General features: G+C 42.2%; 1 protein-coding gene across 1 annotated transcript in view; it reads right to left on the bottom strand.

Moving 5' to 3' along the window:
* Bmper (BMP binding endothelial regulator) overlaps positions 1-25,858 on the bottom strand; it is a 252,979-nt gene that overhangs the window by 106,149 nt on the left and 120,972 nt on the right. The window contains exons 7-9 of the mRNA XM_038322939.1: positions 11,135-11,234; positions 3,266-3,375; positions 1,445-1,585 (exon numbers count right to left, since the gene is read on the bottom strand). Of these exons, the coding sequence (XP_038178867.1) occupies positions 1,445-1,585; positions 3,266-3,375; positions 11,135-11,234 (351 nt within the window). The remainder of the gene's footprint in view (positions 1-1,444; positions 1,586-3,265; positions 3,376-11,134; positions 11,235-25,858) is intronic.

Raw genomic sequence — 25,858 nt, 5'->3', positions numbered from 1 at the left:
GGCACTCTCCTCTGAAAATGTAGGATGGCATTTGGGGAAGCATTTCTGAGACTAAACGCTTGCTCAGCTGGAAGGCTGCTTGGTAACTGTATTGGGCTCCTTGGCTTTATAGGGTGCAGTTATCCGGTTCTGAGCCAGAACACATCAGGCAAGGACATACTGTACTGATGTTGGGAAGATCAGACAACAGACAGATCTAAAGACAAAAGGAGGATTCCGTCCCAGGCCCGTGGATTCAGGATCTTTGGTGCAACGCCAACCTCTTGTTTCTCAATTTTTGAAGCCATTTTAAGGACTGCCCGCTGTCTGCTTCCTTTCAGGTGGGACAGATCTAACTGGATCTGCCTTTAAAGGGCGTTGAACTTCTCAGGTTCTGTGAGCAAATATTCCCAGGGCTTACAGTCTCTGTAAAGTACTTTAAACCCCAGGTACTAAGAGAAACATTTTTATAAAGTGACTAGAAAGTTTTTGTCTAAAGCACTATCAAGAGAGGAGTCTGTTTTATCTTGGAGCTCTAGGGGAAAGTGAGGACTTTGAATAAAGAGGATATTACCCAAGTGTCTCTGAAAACTTGCTGTATGAACTCTCCTACAGGCTTAATGAGGTCCCTAAGAATCCAGACATCTCTTCAACCATGTCAGTGGAAAGGAAGCCTAAGGAAGCCTGAGGAAGCCTTCACCTTTGACATGGTGTTAAAGGTCTACAGGCTCATGGCTGTCATCAGGTGTGTCTTTATACAGAATCTCTCTTTCATCCTCAAGGAAAACATCTAAGAGAGGGGAGATAGTCTGAACTAAGCCAACACCTACTTGTTGACGTGAAATGGTTACTATCCTACTTAAGATCACCAGAAAACATGTAGAGTACACTCTGGGAAGAGTTGGAAGGCCAGGAGGCAAGCCTTTGAGTACCAGGGGGTTGGACTATCAAACCTACGCTGGCCGTTTACATGGTAAGCATCCTCATCTGAATACCTCGACGCAAGCCATTTGTGTTAGGAATCTGTAGAGTGCTGCTGAAAACATCTAATTAATCACAGATCCCTCAGGATCTTGCTATGGTCGCAATCTTGACAATGTGTACTGAGCATACCCAAGTGAATAGGATGCTCTCTGTCATTTAGGCACCATAGCCAGCCACACCAACCACGTGGCTTGCTCAGCTGAGTTTCAGGCAGTGACTGATCACATATAGAAAGAGTAATAACACTGACACATTTGGAATCTTTCAAATCCTTGTTTATAACATATCTATATATATATATATATATACATATGTAATCACATACATGTACAAATTAATATATTAAATATATGTGTGTATTTTTAAATGTACAAATGAAATAAAACTCTAATCTGCATTATGTCTGGAACCTTGTAATGGCCATTATAGTATAATGGCTCCCACAGCTCACAACACTTGTAACGGTTTATCTCATACATACCCTGAAAATCTTGCTACCAAACTTGCACACTTTGACATCGTCTGGGGGCACTCGCAGGAGACACTCTTCACAGCAGGCATTCCCATTGTTGTCACAGACACCAGGCTGGGAGCACTTCTTCTTACACACCATTGTAGAGTCCTGGAGGCCCAAAGGCAGACTCGGAATTAAAAATGATTTTTACCCTTCCTAGGTGCCCTCCTTTAACAACCCGCAGTGGCTCTACCTTTGCACTCTCCTAGCCCCATGCTTTCCTGTGGTGCAATAAACATTTCATCCACCCCAAAACATGCTTCGGGACTCACACCCGGAGCAGATGAGGGTGTAGCACGCTCCCAGTCTTGCTTCTACTAGCCTATAACTTCATGCTCAACGTTCTTGCTCAGTGGAAGAAATCCCAAGTCACTATAGCCGACACAGTTCCTTCTCCCTGCCCTCCTTCACTCTCTACATAAACAGAGCTTGTTCAGGCTTCTTGTACCTTCCTTGGAAATTAGGAGGAGCATGGTTTGAGGCTTATTGGAGAGGGAAGCTCCATAGATAGAAAGGGATACTGGGTATCACAATGAATGCAGGCCACCTTTGGTGGCTTGAATGAGGACACCCTCCCTCCAAGACTCATATTTGCATTTTTAGTTCTCAGTTGATAAGCTGTTTGAGAAAAATCAGAAGGGTTAGGCAGTGTGGTCTTGTTGAAGGAATTATGTGACTGGTGGGGGCGGCCTTTGATGTTTAAAAAGTCCTGCCAGGCCCAGTTCCCCGCCATCACTGCCTGAAGATTATTTTGTAAAGCTCTCAGCTATTGGTCCAGCGTCATGTCTTTCTGCTTCCCACTGTGATGACAGTGGACTCACCCTCTGAAACTGTATGCAAGTCTAAAATTAAATGCTTATATAAGAGCAGACTTAGTCATGGTGTATTTTCACAGCAACAGAACAACAATTAAGACATGACTGTCCCTTTCAGCATCTACTTTGCAAAAGATGTCTACAAACTGAGATTGTAATAAGCCCACCATTTTCAGGGAAAGTATTCATTCTAGTAATCTAGCTAGAATACTGGGATACATTGCCTGATTATGTCTCAAAGATTCCTTGAGACCCAAAAGTATGTGCATGCTAGCATAACTAGCTCCCATTTGTGAGCTGAGGAGCTGTCCCTCAAGCAAGAGAATTGGGAAGGCCACATGTTTCAGCAAAAACTCAGTTTCAGTTTCCAAGAGAAAGCTGTGGCCTATGAGATTTCTGTATGGATATGAAGTCGTGGGCATGGAGCCCAAGCTCACAAGGAGATGTTCTGTATGTTTACATGAAGCAGTTGTATGTTAGCACAGGATCATATATATATATATATATATATATATATATATATATATATATATATATATATATATATAGAGAGAGAGAGAGAGAGAGAGAGAGAGAGAGAGAGAGTTTTATGGATAGCTCAGGATCATGCAAACCGTGGAAGGTGGGCATCACCTCAATAGAGTATTTGAAATTGATCAGGTTTATCTCTGTAATGAACTATAAAGCTATGCCTTTTTCTTCCCTTGAATACAACAGAAATTATTTTTTATAGGTGTGCTAAAGAATTCATTTCAAATAGGTGGAGCCCTAGAGCAGGGTCATCTGTATTTGTCTGACTATAGAGAATGTTTATGACAGCCTCCAGATCATCTCTATAACACTGAGTATGATTATATTCTTCAAATGGCATCAACAATGATTTCCCTGATGAATAAAATGCTTACATTTGCCTATGATTTCAATGTAATCCCAGCTCATCGGGTAGTGCCACAGCCTCTTAGAGCCCCCTTACCTTGCACGTGCATACTGTGCAGTTATCATAGAGAAAAGAAGATCCATTGTCATAAACATCACTACGAAACAGGCAGCTCCCAAAAGGAAGGTCAAATACTTTCCTCTGACCTATAGAGAAACAAGAGTAAGCAAGACAGAAACCAGACATATCCCATTTTACATCTCATCAATAGTAATTACATCACAGGGCTGTGGAACAGTCTCATGTGACCAGGTAAATGTGATGTACAAAATAAAGCCTTAGATCAGATACACCAGAAGGTCCCCAAGAATTACCAATGGGAAAAGCCATAAAAGTTTGATTCCACAGAGAATTTTGCAGATTCAACACACTATCTGTTTATCATAGTGGACTATGCTGCCTTGTGGATCTTACACAGAGTTAAGATTATTTCAGCACAACATGGTGAGTTCTAGACATTGCGCCTAATTCTCCTGCCTCTTAAAGAAGCAGTAACATGACTTCCCCAAACAGAATTAGTGAGAGGAAGGCTATAGGTAGAAAGAATCAAGATGCCCTCAGGATTATCATGAATAACATCTGTTATGGTCTAAATGGTTTGTGTTCCCACAAAACTTATACACTGAAACCTAAGCACTGAGCAATCATATTAAGAGGTGAGAGAGCTTTGAGAGGTGATTAGCTCAAGTTGGTGGGGGTGGCTGTGGCTCTCACTAAAATGTCTTTATGTAACAGACCCAAGAAACAATCCTTGTTCCTCCCACCATGTGAAGAAAAGCAAAAGAAACTTCTATGAGCTACGAAGAAAAAGCTCTAAGAATCTGTAGGAACCTTGACATTGGCCTTTCCGGTATCTGAAAGTGACCCAGCCAATGACAATTTACTATAACAGGCTAAACAGATCAGCACATAAGATCACCGAAGAAATTACACAAAGGCATAAAAGGGGAAGTTAATTCAAGGGACACACAAGGTGACTCCAATTCCATATGCCATATCCGGCTCCTATGAGGACTGGACTGGTGAGCAAGGAGCCAGCACACTATGCCAAAAATGAATAGGATCTGATTTATTTCTTTCAACACTTGAGTTTCCTAAGACAACATGGAACCATCTTCTACGTGATTTGTTTCTTTAATTAAAGACTAAGTTAAGAAACTAATAATTCATGTTCACAGAACAAATTTATAACCACATTTCTCTTTCTTTTTAAGAAAGATTAGCATTCATCATCAGTAAGCCCAATGGAATGTTCATTAGTAGACCTAGAATCGCTACATGCATACCAAATGCTATTCTTACAAATACAGTTGTCAGAAATATCACCAATAGGAGTTAAAGATAGCTATTCTCTTCCTATGGCAGGTCAAGGGTACAGAGCAGGCCCAGCATTAAATTAATTGGGTCTCATAATGAGGAGGAAACTGGCCAGACATCAGAAGATAACAGTGAGCTACATGTGTTGGATCCCATCTATAGATCTCTTCATGACCTTGGGTATGATCATCAATAATGCCATTGCCTTGTATCATCACCTCTCTCTGCAATGTTAATGTGAAAGTATACAACTAAAAACCATCTCATGATTAGACAAAATTTAGCAATATCATTGTTTGCCTTGGCTTGTATATTTGTGTATGTAGTAGCCATGTATGTTTTCAGTGTGTGTGTATGTGTGTGTGCAGGCATGCATGTGGGTGCTATAGGATGACATTAGGTGCCTTTCTCAATTTCTATCCATTTTATATGTTAAGGTATGTTCTCTCGGTTGTATCCAGATCACTGATTAACTTAGTGTAGATAGTTACTTCCAAGAGTCCCTGGTCTCTACTCCCACGAAAATGGGATAGCAAACTACCCACAATGTCAATCTGCTTACCCCCTGAGGTCTGAGGATCTAAACTATGGTCCTCACACTTCCACAATAAACAATGCTGCCCAATGAGATATCTTCCTACCCCAAAACTACCATCCCAATCAACACAGACAATTCTTAGGTGCCCAACCACATTTTGAGGTTCTTTAACTTCCAGAAAAATACAAAATTCATCCCTTCCTGAAGTACTCCTCTATGGCTCCCGGCGAAATCATTCTGAAGCATCAGAAAACTGCTAGCTAAATCACATGGATTGACCCATCCCATTGCAATCATTTCTGCCAAACACATCTTAGATTTATAACATTATAGTACAAGAAACATCTGGAATCACTTTTAAAAATATTTTTGACAACAATGATGTTGGTAATTTTTCACAAATTGAACATTATTCTCTTTATCAACCCATCAGAGATATGCTTCTGTCTTTGAAGAAACAAAGTAAAACTAGACTTTAGCACAGTATTTTCTAAAATTATGACCTGGATATCCTTTTCCATTCTTTATCTATATGTACTTCAAGTATTTCACAATTAACCACAAATGGTTTTGGCAAAATGCAGACAATTACTAAAATTAAACAAACAAATATATATATATATATGTGTGTGTGTGTGTGTGTGTGTGTGTGTGTGTGTGGAGAGAGAGAGAGAGAGAGAGAGAGAGAGAGAGAGAGAGAGAGAGAGAGAGGAGAGAGAGAGGATAAATGAATAAATCCTGACCCATAGATTTCAGCATGTTGTGTTTATATTTCTATTCACTTCTAGGAAGTTTTAATTTTCCTTTTTAAGTTTTCCCTTCACCTGATTTTGTCATTTCTATTGTTGTTGATATCCAGTGAATCCCATCACTTGTGGGAAGACGCAGTCCAAAGAATGGGAAGAAATCTTTTCCAGCTATATATCTGGCAAATGGTTAATATCTACAATAATACAAGTAACTCAAAAAACTTTAACATCAAGAAACCAAACAACTCAATTACAGAAACAGGGCAAGAAACTACAAAGAGATTTCTCAAATGATGATATATAAATAGTTAAGAAATATTTTTTTAAATGTTTAACATCTCTAGCTACTAAAGAAATACAAACTGAAAACTGCTTTTTTATGTTTCAACCTACCCCAGCCAGAATGACTAAGACCAAACAAAAACACCAGGGCAGGTGGTGGTCTGAATGTATGTTAGTGGGGATGCAATTTGGTGATGGAGGAGAGTTATCTGTCTATGTTTCTTTCACTGGTTAATTAATAAAGAAAACTGCCTTGGCCCTTTAAGAGAACATAAAATTAGGTAGGTGGAGTAGACAGAACAGAATTGTGGGAACAAGGAAGTAGAGTGGGGGAGACGCTTCAGGCAGTCGCCATAGGAGTCTCCATGCTGCTCCTCTCCGAGATGGACGCAGGTTAAGATCTCTCCTGGTAAGCCACACCTTGTGGTGCTACCCAGATTACTAAATATGGGTTAAAGGAAGATGTGAGAATTAACCAATAAGAGGCTGAAACTATGGGCCAGGCAGTGTTTTAAAAGAATACAGTTTCCGTGTAATTATTTCGGGTGTAAAGTTAGCCGGCAGCCGGGTGGCAGGACGCAGCCCCGCCGCTTCACACTACAATTTGGTTCAGCTGTATGGAAATAAGTGTGGCTGTTCCTCAAATAATGAAATAGATGTATCACATGATCAGCTATACCACTTGAGTATATCCACAAAGGCCTCCATGTCCTAATACACAGACATGCTAACACCTGCTCATCCATGTTCATTGTGTTCTATTCATAACAGCCATGCAATGGAGACAGGTAGATGCCCATCAACTAATGAACAGATAAGGAAAATGTGGCATATTTATATAATGGAGCAATATGCAGCTGTTAAAAATGAAATTTGCTAGTAAATAGATGATAATGGAAGCTATCATTCCCAGTGAAATAACCCAGACCCAGACAGACAAAGGGCGCATTGTGTCTCTCATATACAAATGTTAGTTTTGAGTCTTCAGATACTTGTATCTCATTTGGAATAGCCACAGAGTTAAGAAAATTACTAAGGAGCCATGGCGGGGAAGGTGTCTTTCTAAAACAGGACACAGTGATATAAAAAGTATTAACAGGGAATAATGGAATGGGAAGGGCTAACTTGGGGTGGTGGAGGGGACGGCAATTAATATGGGGAGGAATAAATAGCATTAAAGTATTTTTTTAAAAATTCAGATGGAAGTCTACTTCTGTATACACACACAGGAAAAAGAGAGAAGGGAGCAGAGAAAGAGAAAGATAAAGAGAGACAGGGGCAGGGGAGAGAATGGAGTTATCCTATAACAGGACAAAACTCTATTAAAAACCAAAGACTAACTAACGAGACTAGGTTACTTATTGTGGGGTTGTTGAGTGGTGAGGTCTCATAGACCTACCTACCCCCACGAGCAGTACAGTCTATTGCCAGTGCTCTTGGTTGGCCTCTAGAACTTGAGGACTATGTTGACACCACATCCTTGACTCATGTACTATGAACCAATTAAGCTAGTACTAACTTGGATGCTTCATTCCTACTTGCCAGGTTTCATGGTACTAGACAATGCTATCCACACCACTAGAGAAGAAAACTAATCATTAATCGTACCCAACTGTAAATCTACATCAATGACCGGCCTGGCAAGACAGTCCTACTGGAGCAATAGAGTCATGAGCATCATTAAAGTAACTAAGTGTTCTCTGATTCAACTTTAGTCACACTCCATAAGATGAAACCCATATCTGGCACCATTATCAGGTCAAAATCGCAAGGCTAGAATGTCACATACCCTGGAAGAGAATCCACTATTGTTATTTTGTTGAAAGCACCTAGCATTAAGTAGACTTCTGATGACTAATCATTATGCCCATAGATTAACGCATCTGTCACCTCTCATCAGAGAACTTCTGTCTGCAGCAGATAGTGACAGAGACCCTCAACAGGCCAAGGCACAGAAAATAGGAGACTGTAGTGTTCAACTCTAAATGAAACATATATACTGCACCCCCTTCTCCAAAGGCTAAGGGCCCATAGAAGAAAAGGTGGCAAAAGAACCAGAGGTGATGAATGACTATGGGGAAACAGTATCTTCTGCCATAGCAGGAAACTGTCCATATGAATCCACAGAAGTTTGTTATTACATACACAAGACCTGTGCAGGCCAAAGCTAAACCAAATCCCAGCATGGAGAGGGACCCTGGGCATGAAAACCCACCCCAAGAATGAGGAGCTACTGGGAATTGTTAGTTGCTGGGAACAGAATCAGTTTTCTCTAAGAGTGTAACCTCTGATAAGACCACACACCCAAGAATATTTACACAGTACAAACGCATCTTGAATATTTTTTTTAAGGACACAAAGTTGAGTGGATGGCCAAGGTGGGAGTTGATCTGGGAAGAGTTGCAGAGGGTGGGGGAAATATGATCAAAAAACACTGCACAAAATTCTCAAATAACTAATAAAAACAAAAATATATACAGGGCTCTATGTAGAGCCGGGCATGACGATACATGCTCACAGTTCAAGCACTTAGGAGGCAGAGGAAGTGTGAACACAAATTCAGTTGCTAGTCTGGACTATAATGGCAAGAATCTGTCTCAAAAATGAATAAAATTTCAGTGTCTCTATGGAAGCTTGCTCATAAATTATAATACCTCTTCGTCATGGCTGGAGTCTACATTTCCTCCCCAGAGGCCCTCCCATCTCAGAATACATGGTCCTTTTCAGTCATTGCACAGCCCTCTGCTTATTCTATTATTACTCTATTCAATACTGCTGTATAAACAGATATTGTATACATGGTGCGTAGATGGATAGACGACAGATGGGCCTATGAATTGACTGATCTATTGATTGATTCCTGAACAAACAGACACTACAACACTTCTTTCCTGAGTTAGATGTGACCACTGGCTTAAACCAGCCCTCAGAAAACTGCAAAGAACTATGGCTATATATCTTTATGAAGTGCCTGTCTCTTATTTGAACTTCTAGCAGATGGCAGATGATAACTATTAGCACTGTTAATGGTGATGTAATGTCAGTATTATGTTGGGCTATGCCATCTGGAGAGGTGTCTTGGGTACTGCTCTGTGTATCCTGATCTTTGATGAGATGCTCCATTGAAAATGAGCAAGGCAGGGAAGGAAATTCTACAAGCCAAGTGGTGGCAGTGTTCCACATGTAGGCATCCTGCTCAAAAGAAAAATCTAAGAGGAGATCAATATCCATTCAGTCAGAAGCTGAATGTCACTTGGTCTTCATCAAGCACTTTCCCTGTGTCTGCTTTTTTTTTTTTCTTTTGTTGTTGTACATACATGTTTCTTTCCACCACAAAAGAACACAAAATCTCACTTTAATCCCAAAGTCATCACGGGCCAACACAAAACATTCTAGGGAGTGGTTCAGAGGCTGAGTGGACAGCTTGATGGAAGCCATTTCCACACCATTCCACTGTGGTTTAGCCCAAAGAAGAAAAAGGTCTCATTTGGCGGGGTTGTGATCTTTAAGTTTCCCAAAACTTACTGTTCTTTATGTGGTCTACCTGTAAAACACATGGCCAGTAAAATGTGTACTAAACACAATCGCCACGGCTCCTATGAGAAACTTCTAATGGACATAGCACACCCACAGCGTTTGCTTCAAAGTTTTAACATCATTGTTTATCTGCAAGGCCTCGACAAATCACCACTTCCTCCTTGAGGGACTCCCCTTGAGATGGCACAGGTTCCGCCATTCCCTTGGCTTGGCAACGTCTAACTACACTGGTTTCAATTTGGGGTGACGTACTTGGATTGGAAACAAACAAAGCACAAGTACACGAAAATGTCTTTAACCCAGTGCACCTAACAATTCTCTCCTGGTCTTCTAATTATTCCATATCTGCTTACAAGTATGTCTGTACATGAAATAGAATGGCAAACGTCGCTAGATGAAGTAGCAGTAGAATCCCTGAGAGAGGAGGAAACAGTTGGGCACCAATGCCTCTACTGGGCCGTTTGGTGGTAAAGAGAAGCTAAGCTGAAGGTGTGATAATCTGTGTAGGGGAACCAAAGTCAACTGAGTCAGAGGAAACAAACTCTGAAAGAAAGGGGAGGGCCCCCAAAACCGTATGGGTGGAGCTGACAGGAGCTGAAACCTAACCAAAGAGACGCTCGGTGAAAATCTCTCAGAGACAAAACAATTAAGACCTTCCATCACCTAGGAAGCTTAGTATTCTGTCTTAGGATATCCATTCCACATCTCTGTAAAATAAGCCCTTTAGTGGCCGTGAGCCTTCAGTGAAATGTGCCATACTAGCCCTGGTTCAATTGTTCCAAAGGATGTGAAGATTGCTGGAGGTGACGAATGGATACCCAAAACAGTAACAAAACATAGAGAGATCCAGAGAGACAACCAGCAGGTCACACCACCAGCGCTCCTTTAGGACCTCTGCAGAACAGTGGAATACCTTCTTTTAGTGTTAAAACTACTTCCAGGGTTAAAACTACTAACAATGCTGGTATGACATACGGGAGGCCCATTCTTATTCCACAATTTCCCAAGAAGATTCATTGAGAAAAATCATATAACCTGTATGCAGAGCCTGGTCTGTAGTAAAGGCTCAATGGGATAACAGATACTTTCTTCCAATAAAGGGTCAATTGCTGTTCATTGCAAGCTTCTCGCTTCGGGCATCCTGAGGGCTTTCAGCTCTCAGGGTACATTAGTCTACATATATTTGCTTCCAAACGCCTTTAGTACGTGTTCCTAACAGTCACACATCTACCTGTAGACTCTTTCTTCAGCACCATCTTTACCCCACTGAATATTAACCAGGTTGGAGCTGGATGCCAGGCTCCAGAAACAATGGAAGCCAAGAGGCGGGCAGCCTCTGAGCAGCTCTCAGGTAAGAGCCAACGCCTCCTCACACAGAAAGAGCAGTTGTCTCTACTAGGCCATGAAGCAACAAACATACATACTCAGCAGAAACTTCGAGAAGGAATCACATTGTTCTTTGACCTGGAAATTGTCACTCACCCAAGCATTTGGGGCAGCACTGTCCTGGGGGTGTGTGACTAAGGTGCTGGGGACAAGAGAGAATGGGGCAGACTTCTCTCACGCACTGTGTCCTGCCTCCCTGAGAAAAGAGAGAGAGAAAAAGCATATTTAGAAAAGTCAGTGCACATAGACTATACACAACTAAGATGTCCAGAGCAAACACAAGGCCTTTCTTCAGCATCACACTGGCTGATCAGCTCCCTCTGAGTGGTAGACAGGGTTTCCCCACAAGTGTTTCTTTCATCTTCCCTGGAGGCCCTACAGACTCCAAAAGCTACGAAAAGATCACCTGCAGCTATCTGGTTGCAGACAACATTCCTCCCAACACCCACTACCTTTTTTACCATTTCGTTTCTCAAACCTAGCTTTGGAGTAGGCTAAAGTAACCAACCATCTCAGATGTCCTAGGATATGAACACAGTTTTAAAATGAAGACAGTTAAAACAAAGACACCAACAGACACAGGCCAGCAATCCAAGTGAATCCAGGATGAGGGGACGGTTCTAATGGCCACTGTCCCTTGTCACCCATTTCCTATCCAAGCAAAGTGCTCCCATTTGCCGAGACATTTTTGATCTCTCTATTCCCATCTTCCTCGTCTTTCTGCAGACATCTCCCTACATTAAGGCTTCACCCTCAGTGAAGCTGACTTGCAGAAGTTGGAGGGTGCCCCACTGATGGTTCAACCAGAGAAGGCAGCGCACCTGCTGAAGGTGGGTGCTGTGGATGCCTATGTGCCATAGGACCATCTCGCCACCTGTTGAACCTGAAAAAAATCTGGTTCACTAGCTATAAGGCTGTAATGGCTGATACGGGAAGAGCTGGAAGATCCTAGGAGGCCCACAGTAGGAAATTTGAAGACTTTGAATATGGTTTGCATTTCCTCCTACTAACCCTAAGAACCTTTTATCCCCAATATTCTTTCTCATTCTCTTGCCCCAGCGGCCTCCCCATGTCTCTGCCTATTGGTCTCTGTGTTCCCTTGGAAGGCAGAGATGTAGACTCCACCCCACCTCACTCTTGACAATGGTGTCTCAGTGAGCTGTAACTGTATATTCAGAAAGCTGGAAGAAGAAAAACTAAAAATGTTTCCCAGTTAGTTCACATCTAACAAATCATCAAGGCTGGCACAAAGACCATCCCAATCCCATACAGGTCGCTATATAATAAACTTTATGTATGAAGTCTTGTTTTTCAGAAGTAGGTAAATTTGGTAAGTAGATCACCAGACAAATGGGATTATCCTGAACTGGTACCAAGTCCTTGCAGGCGTCCAGAGACTGATCTGACTGGGAGATGAGGAAGTGAAGAAAAGGTGGACAGGTAAACACAGTGAGGCAGAAAAGTCTGCACTTTCAGCTGGAGGAAATGCGAGGCAGTACAAACGCCTCATGTTTACTATGAATAGTTGAACAGGAAGGCAGGATTGTTGCGTATAGCTGGACAGGGAGATGCGTTATCACACACGAGTAAACAAGGAGGAAGGGTTTCTGTTTTACAGCTGGATCGAGGGGCAGGTTTTGCCAGTCTCAGCAGGAACAGCCTCTGTAGGGGAGCAGTCTTCAGACCATAAATATTCTGGGACAGAAAACTACAATGGACATTTTCTGCACATACTATCAGCACCCGCATACAAACCAGAAGGGAAGACTTTGCCATTTCCTTATGAGCCTCAATCCCACCCTCACCCTCCATGAGATGGGGCAGGGGTGGCACTTAGCCATTCCTCAGTGGGTCTGAGGCTCTGGGGTCCCTGGCATGACCATGCCCCGGGCATCGACTCAGGACTTTCTCTGCTTCCCAAGACTAGGTTCTCTGGGATTTGAGCTGCAAAAATGCCAAAGGACTTACGACTCCCCATTACCTCAGATGGAGAGTTCATAGCTCAAGAGGCCTTGGTCAGTGAGAAACAGGCCCAAGGAGCCCTGGCCCAAAGAAGGAAAGCCCAAACTGTAGTCATTTCCTCTCACCCCCCCCCCCAGCCCTGTCTGGATGAGCAGCAGAAATTACTAGCCTTGGCTGTGGGGATCCTCTTGGCAGTCACCTCTCCCTAGCCCAGTCTACCCTGTCCTTTGTTTCTGCATTCCCTAATTGTTCTAGTCACTTTTATTATTACAGTTTATTTTTTTTTGGTGGGGAAGAATTTAAAAAGAAAAGAGGCCATGTTAAGTCTTCATAAAGATTTGTTATTTTTAAGTCTTTTTAATGTTGGATTGTTCCCTAAACCAATACAAAACATGCAAAAAAAATCACAAAGCACTCTCCTGTTTTTATATTATTTCCAGATCAAGAATCATTAAAAAATCTCCCAAGAATCATGGGTTGTCCTGAGAGTTCTCACTCAACTCTGCATAAGCCTGAAGGTAGAGATCTGTCATCAGACTTCAGGGGTGGGTAACAGGAGTCTGGGCAAGCCGCTGACACGGCCCAGCTTATGCATAAGACCTGGAGGTCACACGCAGAGGGAACACAAGACGATGCTGACCCTTGATTTTGATTTCTATGGAATTCATCTGTGAGCATTTTCTTAAGCTCTAAGTTGCTGGCCGTACAAGGCTGTCTGTGTGCAGGCCTCTCTTAGGTGCACGACAACACAGTCTTCATTGATATCCTCTGTTCTTGTTGGATCGGCATCTATTTTTAAAGTATATTTTAAAATTAGAAGTTTTAAAATACTGCATAATTTCTAAAAGTTAATGTGTCCAACACTTTGCAGTGCTGGCAGAAGGCTATGTGTGCACCGGTAACTTTCCTTGCTGCAAGGTCAAAGAGCAAATTTTGCATAGCTAATACAACTGCACTTTGTGTTTCCCTAGGGTCTGTTAAAGTAACTTGAACTTCAGTCTGGGTTTGCTGGCTTAGTCAAGTTTTATTTTGTTTGGGTTGCAGTCTTACAGAACAGCCCAAGTCCCCAGGCTGATTCTAGTTAATGCCTCCAAAGAAAGGGCTGGCCCTTGTTAGGAACACAGTTGCAGCTCACAACCTGCTTCTAACGTTTCAGCTCAGAGGATATTCTGATTGAACTACAACCTGTGGCTAAGCTATACACTAACTGGGTTAAAATGTCAGAAGTAAGCATTTCTAAAAACGAACATATTCTAGGGCAACTGGTCTACCTCAGGCTCTACCAAACCTACACAAGCACTTTCAATGTGGCTGCCCTGATATGACTCTCTTCCACTCATCCACCATAGAAAGATCACACATAAAGGACTCCTCTCTGACACCTACCCATCATTCCATTGTTTTATTACATATTTGTTTGAGACTACCATACATATGATTGGAATGTAACTATGAAAATAACAAAAGAGTCAGTACTTTTGTGGAACTTTCATTACCAATTAGCACATTCTTGTCTTTGCTAAGTCTGAGGATGACTCAACACTGTGTGTAGCAGGAAGTTCAACCTACTCAAACTCAAAGGCCATGTAGGAGCCGCATGTCCACTGAAACTGCCTCCTTAGTCTCTCAACAAACATTTCCAGACTTCCATGCAGATAGGCCTGGTCACATGACTCATTTCTAATCAGTGGAAAGAACATAAAACATCTGTAGGCCTGATGCCATCATCAACCTCTGTTGTAATCCTGTGTCAGCCAAGAACAAAAATTAAGCCTCTTCTCCCCGTGGAGCCTTCTGGAACCTTCATTTCTCAGGAATGCCTTCTTTTCCATATCTTCTGTTTTATCATTTATTCTTCTATATTGGGGGCTCATATAATTTTGGGTGCAAATATAAAAGCTTCATCTTACGAGGTAACAGAGTTTTGCCTCCATGTAATGTTTTCTTGGAGGCGGCACCAGTTCTGTGCTCCTAATGTCCTAAAGAAGAGTGAAAGTTTGAGGAAAACCCCATCCAAAAGTTGTTCATTGAGAGGTAGAATGTGGGCTCTAGATTCCGGAAACTGTTAGCTGTAGAGCGTTAACGATGAACTGGTAGATCTGGAGGTAGCCTGTGTCCACTTACCTTTGAATCTCCTTGGGTTTGTATATTCTCATTTGACTGACTACAGGTCCTAGTTGCTAACTAAATGCCTGTGGATGCTAACACAGCCAAGATCAATATTCAACCTCAAGATGTAGATCTGTGACACAATTCCTTCCAAGCAATTGAAAGCCTGGTGTTATGAGCTAGTCACAAAGGACAGGAGTCCCTCTGTGTTCTGACCCTCACCATCTACCTTTCCTTGAGAGAAACAAGCTTGTTCTCTACAGTCAGCCGTTTGTTACAACTGCATAGTCAAGTACTTCTCTGACATCAGCCACTTGTAGACAAGGACCTGAAACCTATCTCAGGTCTATTTCCTAGGCTTTTTTACTTGGTTTAGATGATTGAGTCAAGAACACAATTGCTTTGTGTCAAAGTTTACCCTGCAGCAGCAATTTTGCTGCATAATAAAAAATCTGTCTTCGAAGCTGAATTTGGTGATGAATGCAAGATGAGAAAACCACAGACATGTGCATGTGGGATGCCTCTGAAAACCCCAAGGGTCCAGAGAATTGGGACTGGAACCTATCCTGTAGCATATGACGTGGCATTGCTCCCTCGATTGGGATGCAGAGCCTGGCTGCCTGACTAGAAACTGCGAGCAGGCTTGCTAAACAGCTTTTAAAAATCTCCCCAGGATGTGATGTATTGTAGTTGACTCATTGCTGAGTTGTTACAATGAATCAGCAATGCTCTCCCACATCTAGAGAGATTTTTCCCTATAACCAGTTCTTTGAAAAGAATAGGGCTGGTGCTAAAATAGTGGGAAGAGAGAGGGGAGCAGCTGAGAGGCCAGCGAAGAAATAGATCCTGAACAGAAAAGATTCATGTGGGGGTCCCTAAATCTTACACCATCACAGTCAATGGCTCAAAGCCGATTAGCAAACAAAGCAACTGCCCTGAGAGATAAAGGGGATCAAGACACTGCACAGAGAGAAATGGATTTTCTTAGCCACGTTTCTCTTTGTTCTAGAACTTAATTTCAGAACACTTCAAAGCACAACACTTCCCAAAGGAAAGGTCTTGGTGTTCGGGTTATTCTATTCGTTTTCGACAATAGTAACAACAAACAGACCAGTGGAGAACGGTGTAGGTATTGGACTTCTGGGTTGGGGGAGCAGAGATAGAGAGTACAGGAAAGAGAGCACACACACACACACACACACACACACACACACACACTAGGCAGTGATGGCAAGACCAGGTTGTGCGAGGCCCCATGACTGGCACTGTTAGCACCCTAACAAAGGCATGGGCGAGCTGCCTGTGCCCCACAGTAAAAACTGGGCAACTGAACTTAATGCACTTGGGGAAACTTGCCACCCAAAAAACACAAGATAGGAATGAAATGTGAATTCTATCCTACAACCATCTGATCCTAAAACTTGCAGTCCAGTTTCCCAGCTGGGAGAGGCTGTCAAAGCAACTGAACGGGGCTTCTTCTCCCTTGAACTCTGTCTTATGTACCCCTGGTCATAGCTTTGTATCTATTAGAAATGACTTAGATGAAATGTTTAACTGACATTCTGTTATGAGGACAAAAGTCCAAGTCATGTACACACTTTATTTAATTCCAGGGCTTTCTCCACCCTGTTTTCTGCCCCTCCCCCCACCCCCACACTGCTCTTTTACATCTGAAACAACTTGTGACTGGTGAAGAAATCTGAAGTTCCTCCTTTTCTCTGAGGAGAGTGATAGTATTTGCCATTCATCCTCACTACTGCAGGCCCCATATCTGCTTTTTTCTTTCTTAGCTTTGGATCCAGCCATGAGGATATACCGTGCTCATATCTGAAGGCCTAAGACGGCTCCCCCTTAGAACATGGGCTTCTAGTCTAGGATGTGGGTCAGAAGCACCCTTGCAACTTCTGAAAAAGAATACTGAAGTGTTCATTTTCAGAATGTTGCTGCAATGCCCAGGCACTTCTACTTTGTCTAAGTTATACTTATGTCCCAGACACTAAAGGATTGTCTTCCCACTCAAATCCCCATGCATACTCTGGGCTCCTGGACACTAGAGAGTTCTGCCTTGTACTGATTTAAGGTTGAGCATGCTGGTGGGGCACTAAGCAAATGGACAAGTTACTCTGGTTGTCTCCATCCTGTTCTAAGTATATAGAGAAAAAGAAATGGAAAATCACACACACACACACACACACACACACACACACACACACACACACATACTTGCACACATACAGTCAACGGTGCTTAATGGGACTGATACTCTCCAAGGGATGTATCACTGGGCATCATTGGGCAATTCAGTCATTGTGCAACCTTGATGGAGTGATTTTGAATTAACGTGACTTGCAACATCACTGGCTGATATAATCTCAAAGACAACTATCATATATGCACCACACTATTGACTAAAACACCCTTATATGTTTATATATGCACACCACAATGGAATCTCTGCAGGCTTGTCACTGCAGTTTAATAATTCGGATGCATGTGTCAGACTCACCCAATCGGTAGCAGTGCCTCAGACTTTGACCCATGGACATTTGAGGTGAGGGATGTCCTCTATTATAGCAGACACACTGCAGCACTCCTGGCTATAACAATCAAAAGTCTCTCACCATGCACTTCCTGGGGCCTTGGAATCATGTCTTGATGAGAACAGCAGAACTAGATCAATATTTCCTCACATCCAGGACCGTGGATTTTTTTGCACATGGACTTGAGGATTCAGTCCAAGACAATGGCTCATGCAAAATGCCTCACTGGCAAGCACTTACACATATGAACACACACCATGTCTTCTAACATTGTTTAGGATGTGTGTTCCGAGTAGAGTAGTATTCATTGAAGGAAGAATCAGGTCCAAGCCACTTCCACACATGGGAAGGAAGATATCAAGAGGCATGGGAGGTGCTAGAGGTGAGCACCATGGAGCCTTGGGAGAGTGTGTGCCGAGGCTTCCTTGCTATCTTCTGTGCAAGCCTTGGGAGCTTTGGCCTGAGCATCGGGGCTCCATGTGAGTTTCTGTTTACGAGTGATAAAATAAAATTCAACTTTGATTTTACACACAGTTAGTCACATGTCAGCAAAACTCCACCAAGATACATATTTTGTCTTATAAAAACCTTCAGCAATAATGAGCCCTGAGGGAGGCCTGCTGGACTGACATGAATCAAATCTGATTCTGTACTCACTGATATTCAAAGAGCCACGTGCCAAAGCTCTATATAGGGAGCCATCCTGAAATTAATTCTTTCTGTTTTTCCCATGAATGCTTCTAAGTCTGATATAAATGCTGTTTTATTTATTATTATTATTATTATTATTATTATTATTATTATTATTATTATATCTTCCTATTGCTTCTCTAGCAAATAACCACACAAATAGGGTGACTTAAAACACCATATATGTGTCATTTTATAACTTTTAAGGTCAGAGGTCAGGAATCAGATTCACAGAGCTAATTTCGAGGCTGTATTTGTTTTTAAAACACTGGAGAATGCTTCCTTTGTCATATCTTAGCTTCTAGAGGTGGCCCCATTTCCTTGGCTCATGGCCTCTTCAATCATCCTCAAAGCCGTTAGTGTAGCATCTTCCAATTTGCCACTGCTGGACCTCTGTGTCTGTCATCACATCCTGACTCTGCCCCAAACCCTCCTTCATTATAGACCTTTGTAAGAGGTGGTCAATCCCCATTTATCATCTGTGTACAGAAGGGATAGTGATTTTTTTCAGTTAATCTTGTATCCTGCTACATTACTGAAAGTGTTTATGAGTTGTAGAAGTTCCTTGGTAGAATTTTTGGGGTCGCTTATGTAAACTATCATATCATCAGCAAATAGTGAGAGTTTGAGTTCTTCTTTTCCGATTTGTATCTACTTGATCTCCCTTTGGTGTCTTATTGCTCTAGCTAGGACCTCAAGAACTATATTGAATAGATATGGAGAGAGTGGACAACCTTGTCTTGTTCCTGATTTCAGTAGGATCTCTGGGAGTTTCTCTCCATTTAGTTTGATGTTGGCTGTTGGCTTGCTATATATTGCCTTTATTATGTTTAGGTGTGTTCCTTGTATCCCTGCTTTCCAAGACTTTTATCATGAAGGGGTGTTGTATTTTGTCAAAGGCTTTTTAAGCCTCTAAAGAGATGATCATGTGGTTTTTATTATATATATATATATATATATATATATATATATATATATATATATATTATGTTGACAGATTTTCATATGTTGAACCATGAACCATCTCTGGGATGAAGCTGACTTGATCATGGTAGATGATTTTTCTGATGTGTTCTTGGATTCAATTTTGCCATTGTATATTACCATTACAAAAGTTTATGGGTATTGTTTTTGTGCTTTTGTTTTATGTCTTTGCTTTAAAGAGGAAGATTCAGAAATTCCCATTCTTGCCCAAACTCAAATTTTCTACTCACAGAGACACAGAAATTATGAATATATCAAGTTTCATTTGTGGAAATGCCAAGTGATTTTGGATAATCATATGTCTGAATAGACGTGGGAAGATAAGGCCACCCCATAGGACCAAGATCAGATAATATTTCTAACAACACGCCCTACAAATAGGAGGAGGAAGACAGTTTTAGGATCCAAACACCTTTTCTAGCACTGACCTGACTCTTTGTTGTACAGAAGCAGATGCTGAGGGACAAGTGCTCTATCTCAAGGATGACACTAGGCACATGGGTGGGGCTGTGTTAGAAGGGGGTCTGAGAGTCTGTCCCCTCTGCCAGCAAGCATGGATGCTCTGGCTCTTTTGAACCACTGATATGTAAACAATCAAACCAATGAAGAGACCCTGAGGACCACCCAGGTAGAACATTTTAAACATCAGAGAGAGAGAGAAAGAGAGAGAGAGAGAGAGAGAGAGAGAGAGAACGAGCCCAGATGGAAGAATACCATCTCCTTTCCCGATTTTCCCATTTTTATAAAAGTTTGGCCTTTCATCATCACATAAGTGGTCAAAGCTGTCACAAGCCCACTGCTGACACATCAAACGCTCTCCTCACAGCCTGGCCTGGATCCAGGGAGATGAAAAGAACAATCATTCAGAAATCGCACCTCCTGTGAGTTACAGCCATTCCCCAAAGGAAGGAAATAGCCTCATTGTGTAGCAGGAGGGATGCTTTACAGATTTCTCCAGCTTGTCCACACACAGCAAAGTGTCCATGCAGCAAACGGAAAGCCTCAGGCACCCCTCAGATGGGTCAGAGGTCTAGAGATACCCGAGAGCAGAAACACACCGCATTTGCCACCAGTGAGTCAATTCCCAAAGGCTTTCAGCCTCAGGTCTGAGCCCCTGAGCCAGGCCATCAGGGCAGAAAAACTTCAAACCCTCTGGCTTCATTACTGCACTTACTCACAGGAACACAGTTTGTTTCGAACAGGGCTGAGAGCTCAAGCAGGACAGAACCATGTTTATGTCTGTTTCCTCTGTCTTCTACAGCAGCTGGCTCTACAGTGAGACCATAGTTTCAACAGAAGTATTTGGGTTTTGGTGAAATGTCTACTCATTTGAATTGTCAATTAAGGCTGAAAATAACTCAAAGATATTTGTGTTCTATGAGGTTTCTTAATGCTACAAAAACATTGGTTGTCCTGAAATGAATTACTCTTAACTGAGACGTATCTAAAGGACAAAAACAACCCCCCCCCCACACACACACATGCACGCACACACAATTGTGATAAATCAGATTTAGAAGTCTTTGAAGGTTTCTCAGGTTCTTAGTATGCTGGAACAGATCCCTAAAAAATAAAATTACATCTCAACTTCAAATTAGTTACTGAAAGACAATTAAATCTTTATCAGGGAATCTAGGCCTAAGAATTCACTAGGCAGAACAGACCAAAGAAAATATCTAAGTCCCTCACTGGGACCCCACAAAGAGTGGATATTGGCCACTGCAGTAGCATTGACTGCCATCTGATAAACAGTGTGTGAGTCACGGGTAAGCAGAGAACTCCTGGCTGTTCATGGGCTTTGGAATGGCCTACTTGGCAGATATCTGTCTACCAGCTCACATTACTAGTCCTGGACCTGCCACTCTTGCTCCAGATCAGTCTCTGAAGCTGATGACATCGTCTCTTTCCACACTGACTCCCCTGCAGCCTGAGGACAGCTTCTTCTCTGTGGATCCTTAAGTTCACTAGCTTATCAGTACACACACTAGATGCATCTTAAGCAGCTCACTTCTGCAACCCCTTGAGCTCTGCTGAGGTTTCTAATTTGTACCCATCCTGTGACTCAAATACATGCATAGATAGATAGATACAGTCTCTGTATGCTATGTGATATGAAAGTTAATATTAATAATTAAAACTGAAGAACACAAACAAGCAAGCAAACAAACAAACAGAAAACCCTGGCATTCACTTTGGCCAGATCAGCAAAGTAAGAAGAATTATATGGCAAAACAATGCCATTATAATCACTTCCCCTTGTGAATTTATTGTATTCAATAAATTCTGATATCATGGAAAGACACAATTGTGTTCATCTATTTTCCTGGCATAATGAGCTCCTGACACCTGGATTCCAACAGTCCAGAGAGACCAGAGGTTTCTTGTATTATTAATTCAAACTAGTGGCACTCTGGGTATAGATGTTGTCAACCAATTTTACTGTCGTGCTTTTTTTAGAGATGATCAGGCTGCAGCTCAATCTTGGCAGATATTCAAGGTGATCCTAACTGAGGTCAAATATAATGAGAAGAAGTGCATAGTGTACATGGTGTGCTGAAGCCAGATGTGGCAGATCCCAAGCCTGACCCAACGCTGGTACAGTGACAAGGCTGGGCAGGTCTCGAAGGGAGGGGCACTTGAGGGGAACCCTTCCCAAAGCTGGAAATGATGAAACGCTTCACTGAGCCTGATGAAATCACCAGTGTAGCGCACTGTTCACTCCTATCATCCTAAGTCGAGGGAGGACCACGGATGCTGCAGCATATGCTGCAGGAGAAAGAATGCTGGAACAACACCCCATGGGAGCTGTGCCACTAAGATGCTTGCAATACAAACCCTGCAGGTATAGAATCTCTGTGATGGAATAGCATACATCAAAAGCAAAGTTATGTTGGCCCATGCCACTTCCCCCTCGACCTCAGACTGCTTTGTCACCCGAGGCCTTTGGGAGATAATGGCAGTATATAAATCAAGAAGTCAGACGTTGTGTCTGCGCCAGGGAGATGGCCTAGGACAAATGGGAGTAGTGCCAAACAGTGGAAGAAACAGAATGTAGAGACGGGAATCTTTCTTGGTGCGGGAAAGAAATACATCCTTTACCGTGAATTGGACATCTTAGGAAGAGTGGCGTCATCCCACAGTGAGATCAGCATCAGCAGCGCACAGCGTGTGTCAGTACAGAGTATCAGCCACAGGCATCAGTGTGCAAACAGCCTCATCGATTAGAACAAAAGATAAAACTGAAAGTCCTCCGAAAAAACAGTGCGTTATGAGGATCGAGTTCTCCCCAGAACAATATCAAGTCAGGGCTATGGTCTCAATTTCAAATGTCCCCAAAGGCTATGTACTTTGGATTTGGTCACCAACTTTGGCCACTACTGGAAGGCGATGCTTTCAAGTCTAAAACTAGTCCCCAACCCTGAGTCAGAACAGTGAGACCACAGTAAGCGGCCATCTCAGTGGGAGTTTGCCTGGCTGGACACGGGGTCAGAGTGGACAAGGGGCCCACAATTCATAAGTTGCTTGGCCATCTCTAAAGGATTAGAAGCCTGGTCGTAGATAGGTTGAACTCTTAGCTTTAAGAAAGATGGTGGAAATTTTTTATCCAAAAAACACAATGACTACCCTACTTTAGAAAATGACATAGAATTTGAGGCAGTTTTGGATATTTTAGAAGTCTATAACATGTTGGGTAGACACTCGAGAGTTTTCAGGGTTGCCCTAAGTGCTGAAACTCTCTGTGACTCACGGGTAGTCACTAGAAGAAGGGTACAAGGCCATGTTTGACCACAAATTTAAGGATGTCTAATGCAACTAAAGAACTAGCAGAGCCTGAGTGGGCAGCGACCCTGAGACCAATCTTTCCGAGTGTGACGAAAGCTCCCCGAAAATCAGAGCTGCAGAGGGGCACCCTGGGAGCAATGTCCCGGACACAGGTAGGCAGCTGTGCAGGAAGATGCGTCACATTGCTAACAAAGCTAACTAGAGAACGGGGGTGGGAAGACGATCAAAATACATTGTATGGAATTGCAAAGAATTAATAAAATATTTTAAGATTTTAAAAGTATGAACATCTTTAGTATGATTTTGTTTGAACAACTGCAGATTAATCTAGCTAGGTATGGTGGTACATGTCTTTAATCCCAGCACTTGAGAGGCAGAAGCAGGTGGGTCTCTGAGTTTGAGGTCAGTCTCATCTACACAGTGAGTTACAGGACAACCTGTGTCTCTGGGAGAAAAAAAAATAATGCAGGAAAGTTTTTTAAACCATTTGAGGAGCCTGACATTAAGAAAGAGGGTCATTAACCAATACTATTAGGTTGCTAAGTTCAGGGAACTGTTGTAAGGGAGTATCGCAATGTGATTCAAATTCAAAGGGCATTTTGACTTTAAATAAGTAACAGCCAACACTTAGCCATTCTGCACACCGAGCTCTGGGTTAATGTCTCTTAAGAACATTCTCCTGTTTTTTGTATGATCTCTTGCTACAGGAGTTTAATGTTTTATCTTAATTTAAAGGTGAAGAAACTAAAGCTTGGGGAGTGTTTCCACATAGTAAGGGATCTAGGACCTGAAGGAGTGCTCGGCTCCATGGGTTTCTTCCTTTGTGCCATATCTGCTTCTGGTTTTCCTAAACTCAGAACCTGCAAATGTTGTCCTGGTTTCTCTTCAGGTGGGACATGAGTTTGCTCTTGTTATAGGGAAACAGGATTTCACAGACATTTTAAAATCATAGCTTCCCTTCAAGTGTTTTATTCAATTCTATCTATAGTTTAGACTCTTAAGTTCCATATTCACAGATTCTTTTACATGTACAAATTTCATAACAAAGCTACTTTGGAATGTTTAAGAGAACATTCATGCAAATACTTTACATCTAGCAGTTGGGTTAATAAAATTCCCTTTGTACAAAGTTCTCAGCTTTTCTTCTTATCTACAACACTGGGCTACACATACAACTACGATTCTTCAGCTAAGGAACTCCTGTGAGGGTTTTAAAGGTTCTACGAAGAACTTTAATTCATACACTGCTTCTTTCATTCCTATAGTTTGAGTTTCTGATTTTGAAGGAAAATACTACAGATTAGGCAAAATACTGACTTTTGAGGCCCGTGCTCCTGAGATTGCCCAAGTTTCCCCACAAGGCACGCCTTATGTGCTTTACGCTCTTACACTGACGCGGTATGGGCAGCCATTTTCATAGCACATTGATTCAGGAGAATGCCCCACTTATGATTTCAGAGGCGCAGGCTGCCAGGAAGTCTGGGAGAGGGGCACCTCCACTCAGAAGTTCTGCTCTAGAACACAACCCAGAAATATAGACTAGCCTTTACACACAAATGCCTTCACATAAGGCACCTAATACTGTCTAATACTGTCTACCTTGTTAGCATGTCAACATTGATGGGTAAAATGGGGACTTTCGCTATGGAGTTTCACTCAGAGTTCATGAACAGCTTTGATAAGGTGGCTACCACTACAAAAATGCAATAGACTATTAATACATTAAGGATAATATTTGGGCCCCATGTACTGAAAATCTAGAAAAAAAAAAAAAAAAAAAAAAAAACCCAAGGCCGGAGATGCCATAGATCCCTGGAGAGAAGCTCCTGCTGCCATATGGTTAAATGGATGCAGTATCTGCTGCCTTATGAACACCCGTCCTTACACCATAAGAAAAGCCCTCACATTATCGAGGAAGCTTCTTTTCCATGCAGAAGGAGACTATCTCAAAGAGGGACACATCCAATATTAGTTCCCAAACATTTCAACCAGTCAGAACTGGCTGAGCTCTGATCACTAACTGATTAATGTGTTAATTACTGCGTGTACTTAAGAAATTTATTTTCACATGAGACTTGTCTATTTTATATGTAAATAATAGTGTTTACTTCGTGTAGCTATTGTGAGATTTCTAAGCACAAATGTGCTTAAGCCCAGCAGAGAGCCGGGGCTACAAGGAGATGGAGAGAAATGAACTTTTGCCCTTCCCAGCCCATTGCTGTCTCCGGGCTTAGTCTGTTAAAGCATGTTCCACTGGTGGAGAGAACAAAGCCATGAAGCGTACAGGGCTGCAGTGACTTTTTCTCCCAATAAGCTGGAGAACGTTCGTGTTTTCACTGGCACAAGAAACACACGGGGCAGTCTTTGGGGTGTGCGGTAGTGTATACATCACCCGTGTATTTGCATAAAATTTCAAAGCACTTTCTGAATATATGCAGTGTGACAGCCGCTGTCACAATATATTTCTGTAAGTTCCGCACAGGCTTTCTAAAATAAACTTACAAGTGTTTGTTTTCCCAAGGAGGGGTTTGTTTGGGGGCGGGGTAATCATTTCATCTCGCTATACAAAGTAACACAGGCTGACACGCTTCCCTAAACCCGGGCCACAAACAGGCTGCTGTTCTCCAGAGCTATGTGAGGCAATGCCGAGGACATAGTAGGCCACTGTGCTACCTTTTCCTTTAAAATAGACTTTATGGTAAAAACCAGCACTGAGAGGTCCAGCAGCTCCAATCGGAGAAGGTGTGATGAA

The sequence above is a fragment of the Arvicola amphibius genome, chromosome 3 (assembly GCF_903992535.2).
Source record: "Arvicola amphibius chromosome 3, mArvAmp1.2, whole genome shotgun sequence".
In the NCBI taxonomy this organism is placed as follows: Eukaryota; Metazoa; Chordata; class Mammalia; order Rodentia; family Cricetidae; genus Arvicola; species Arvicola amphibius.
This window is presented reverse-complemented; position numbering and strand designations above follow the sequence as displayed.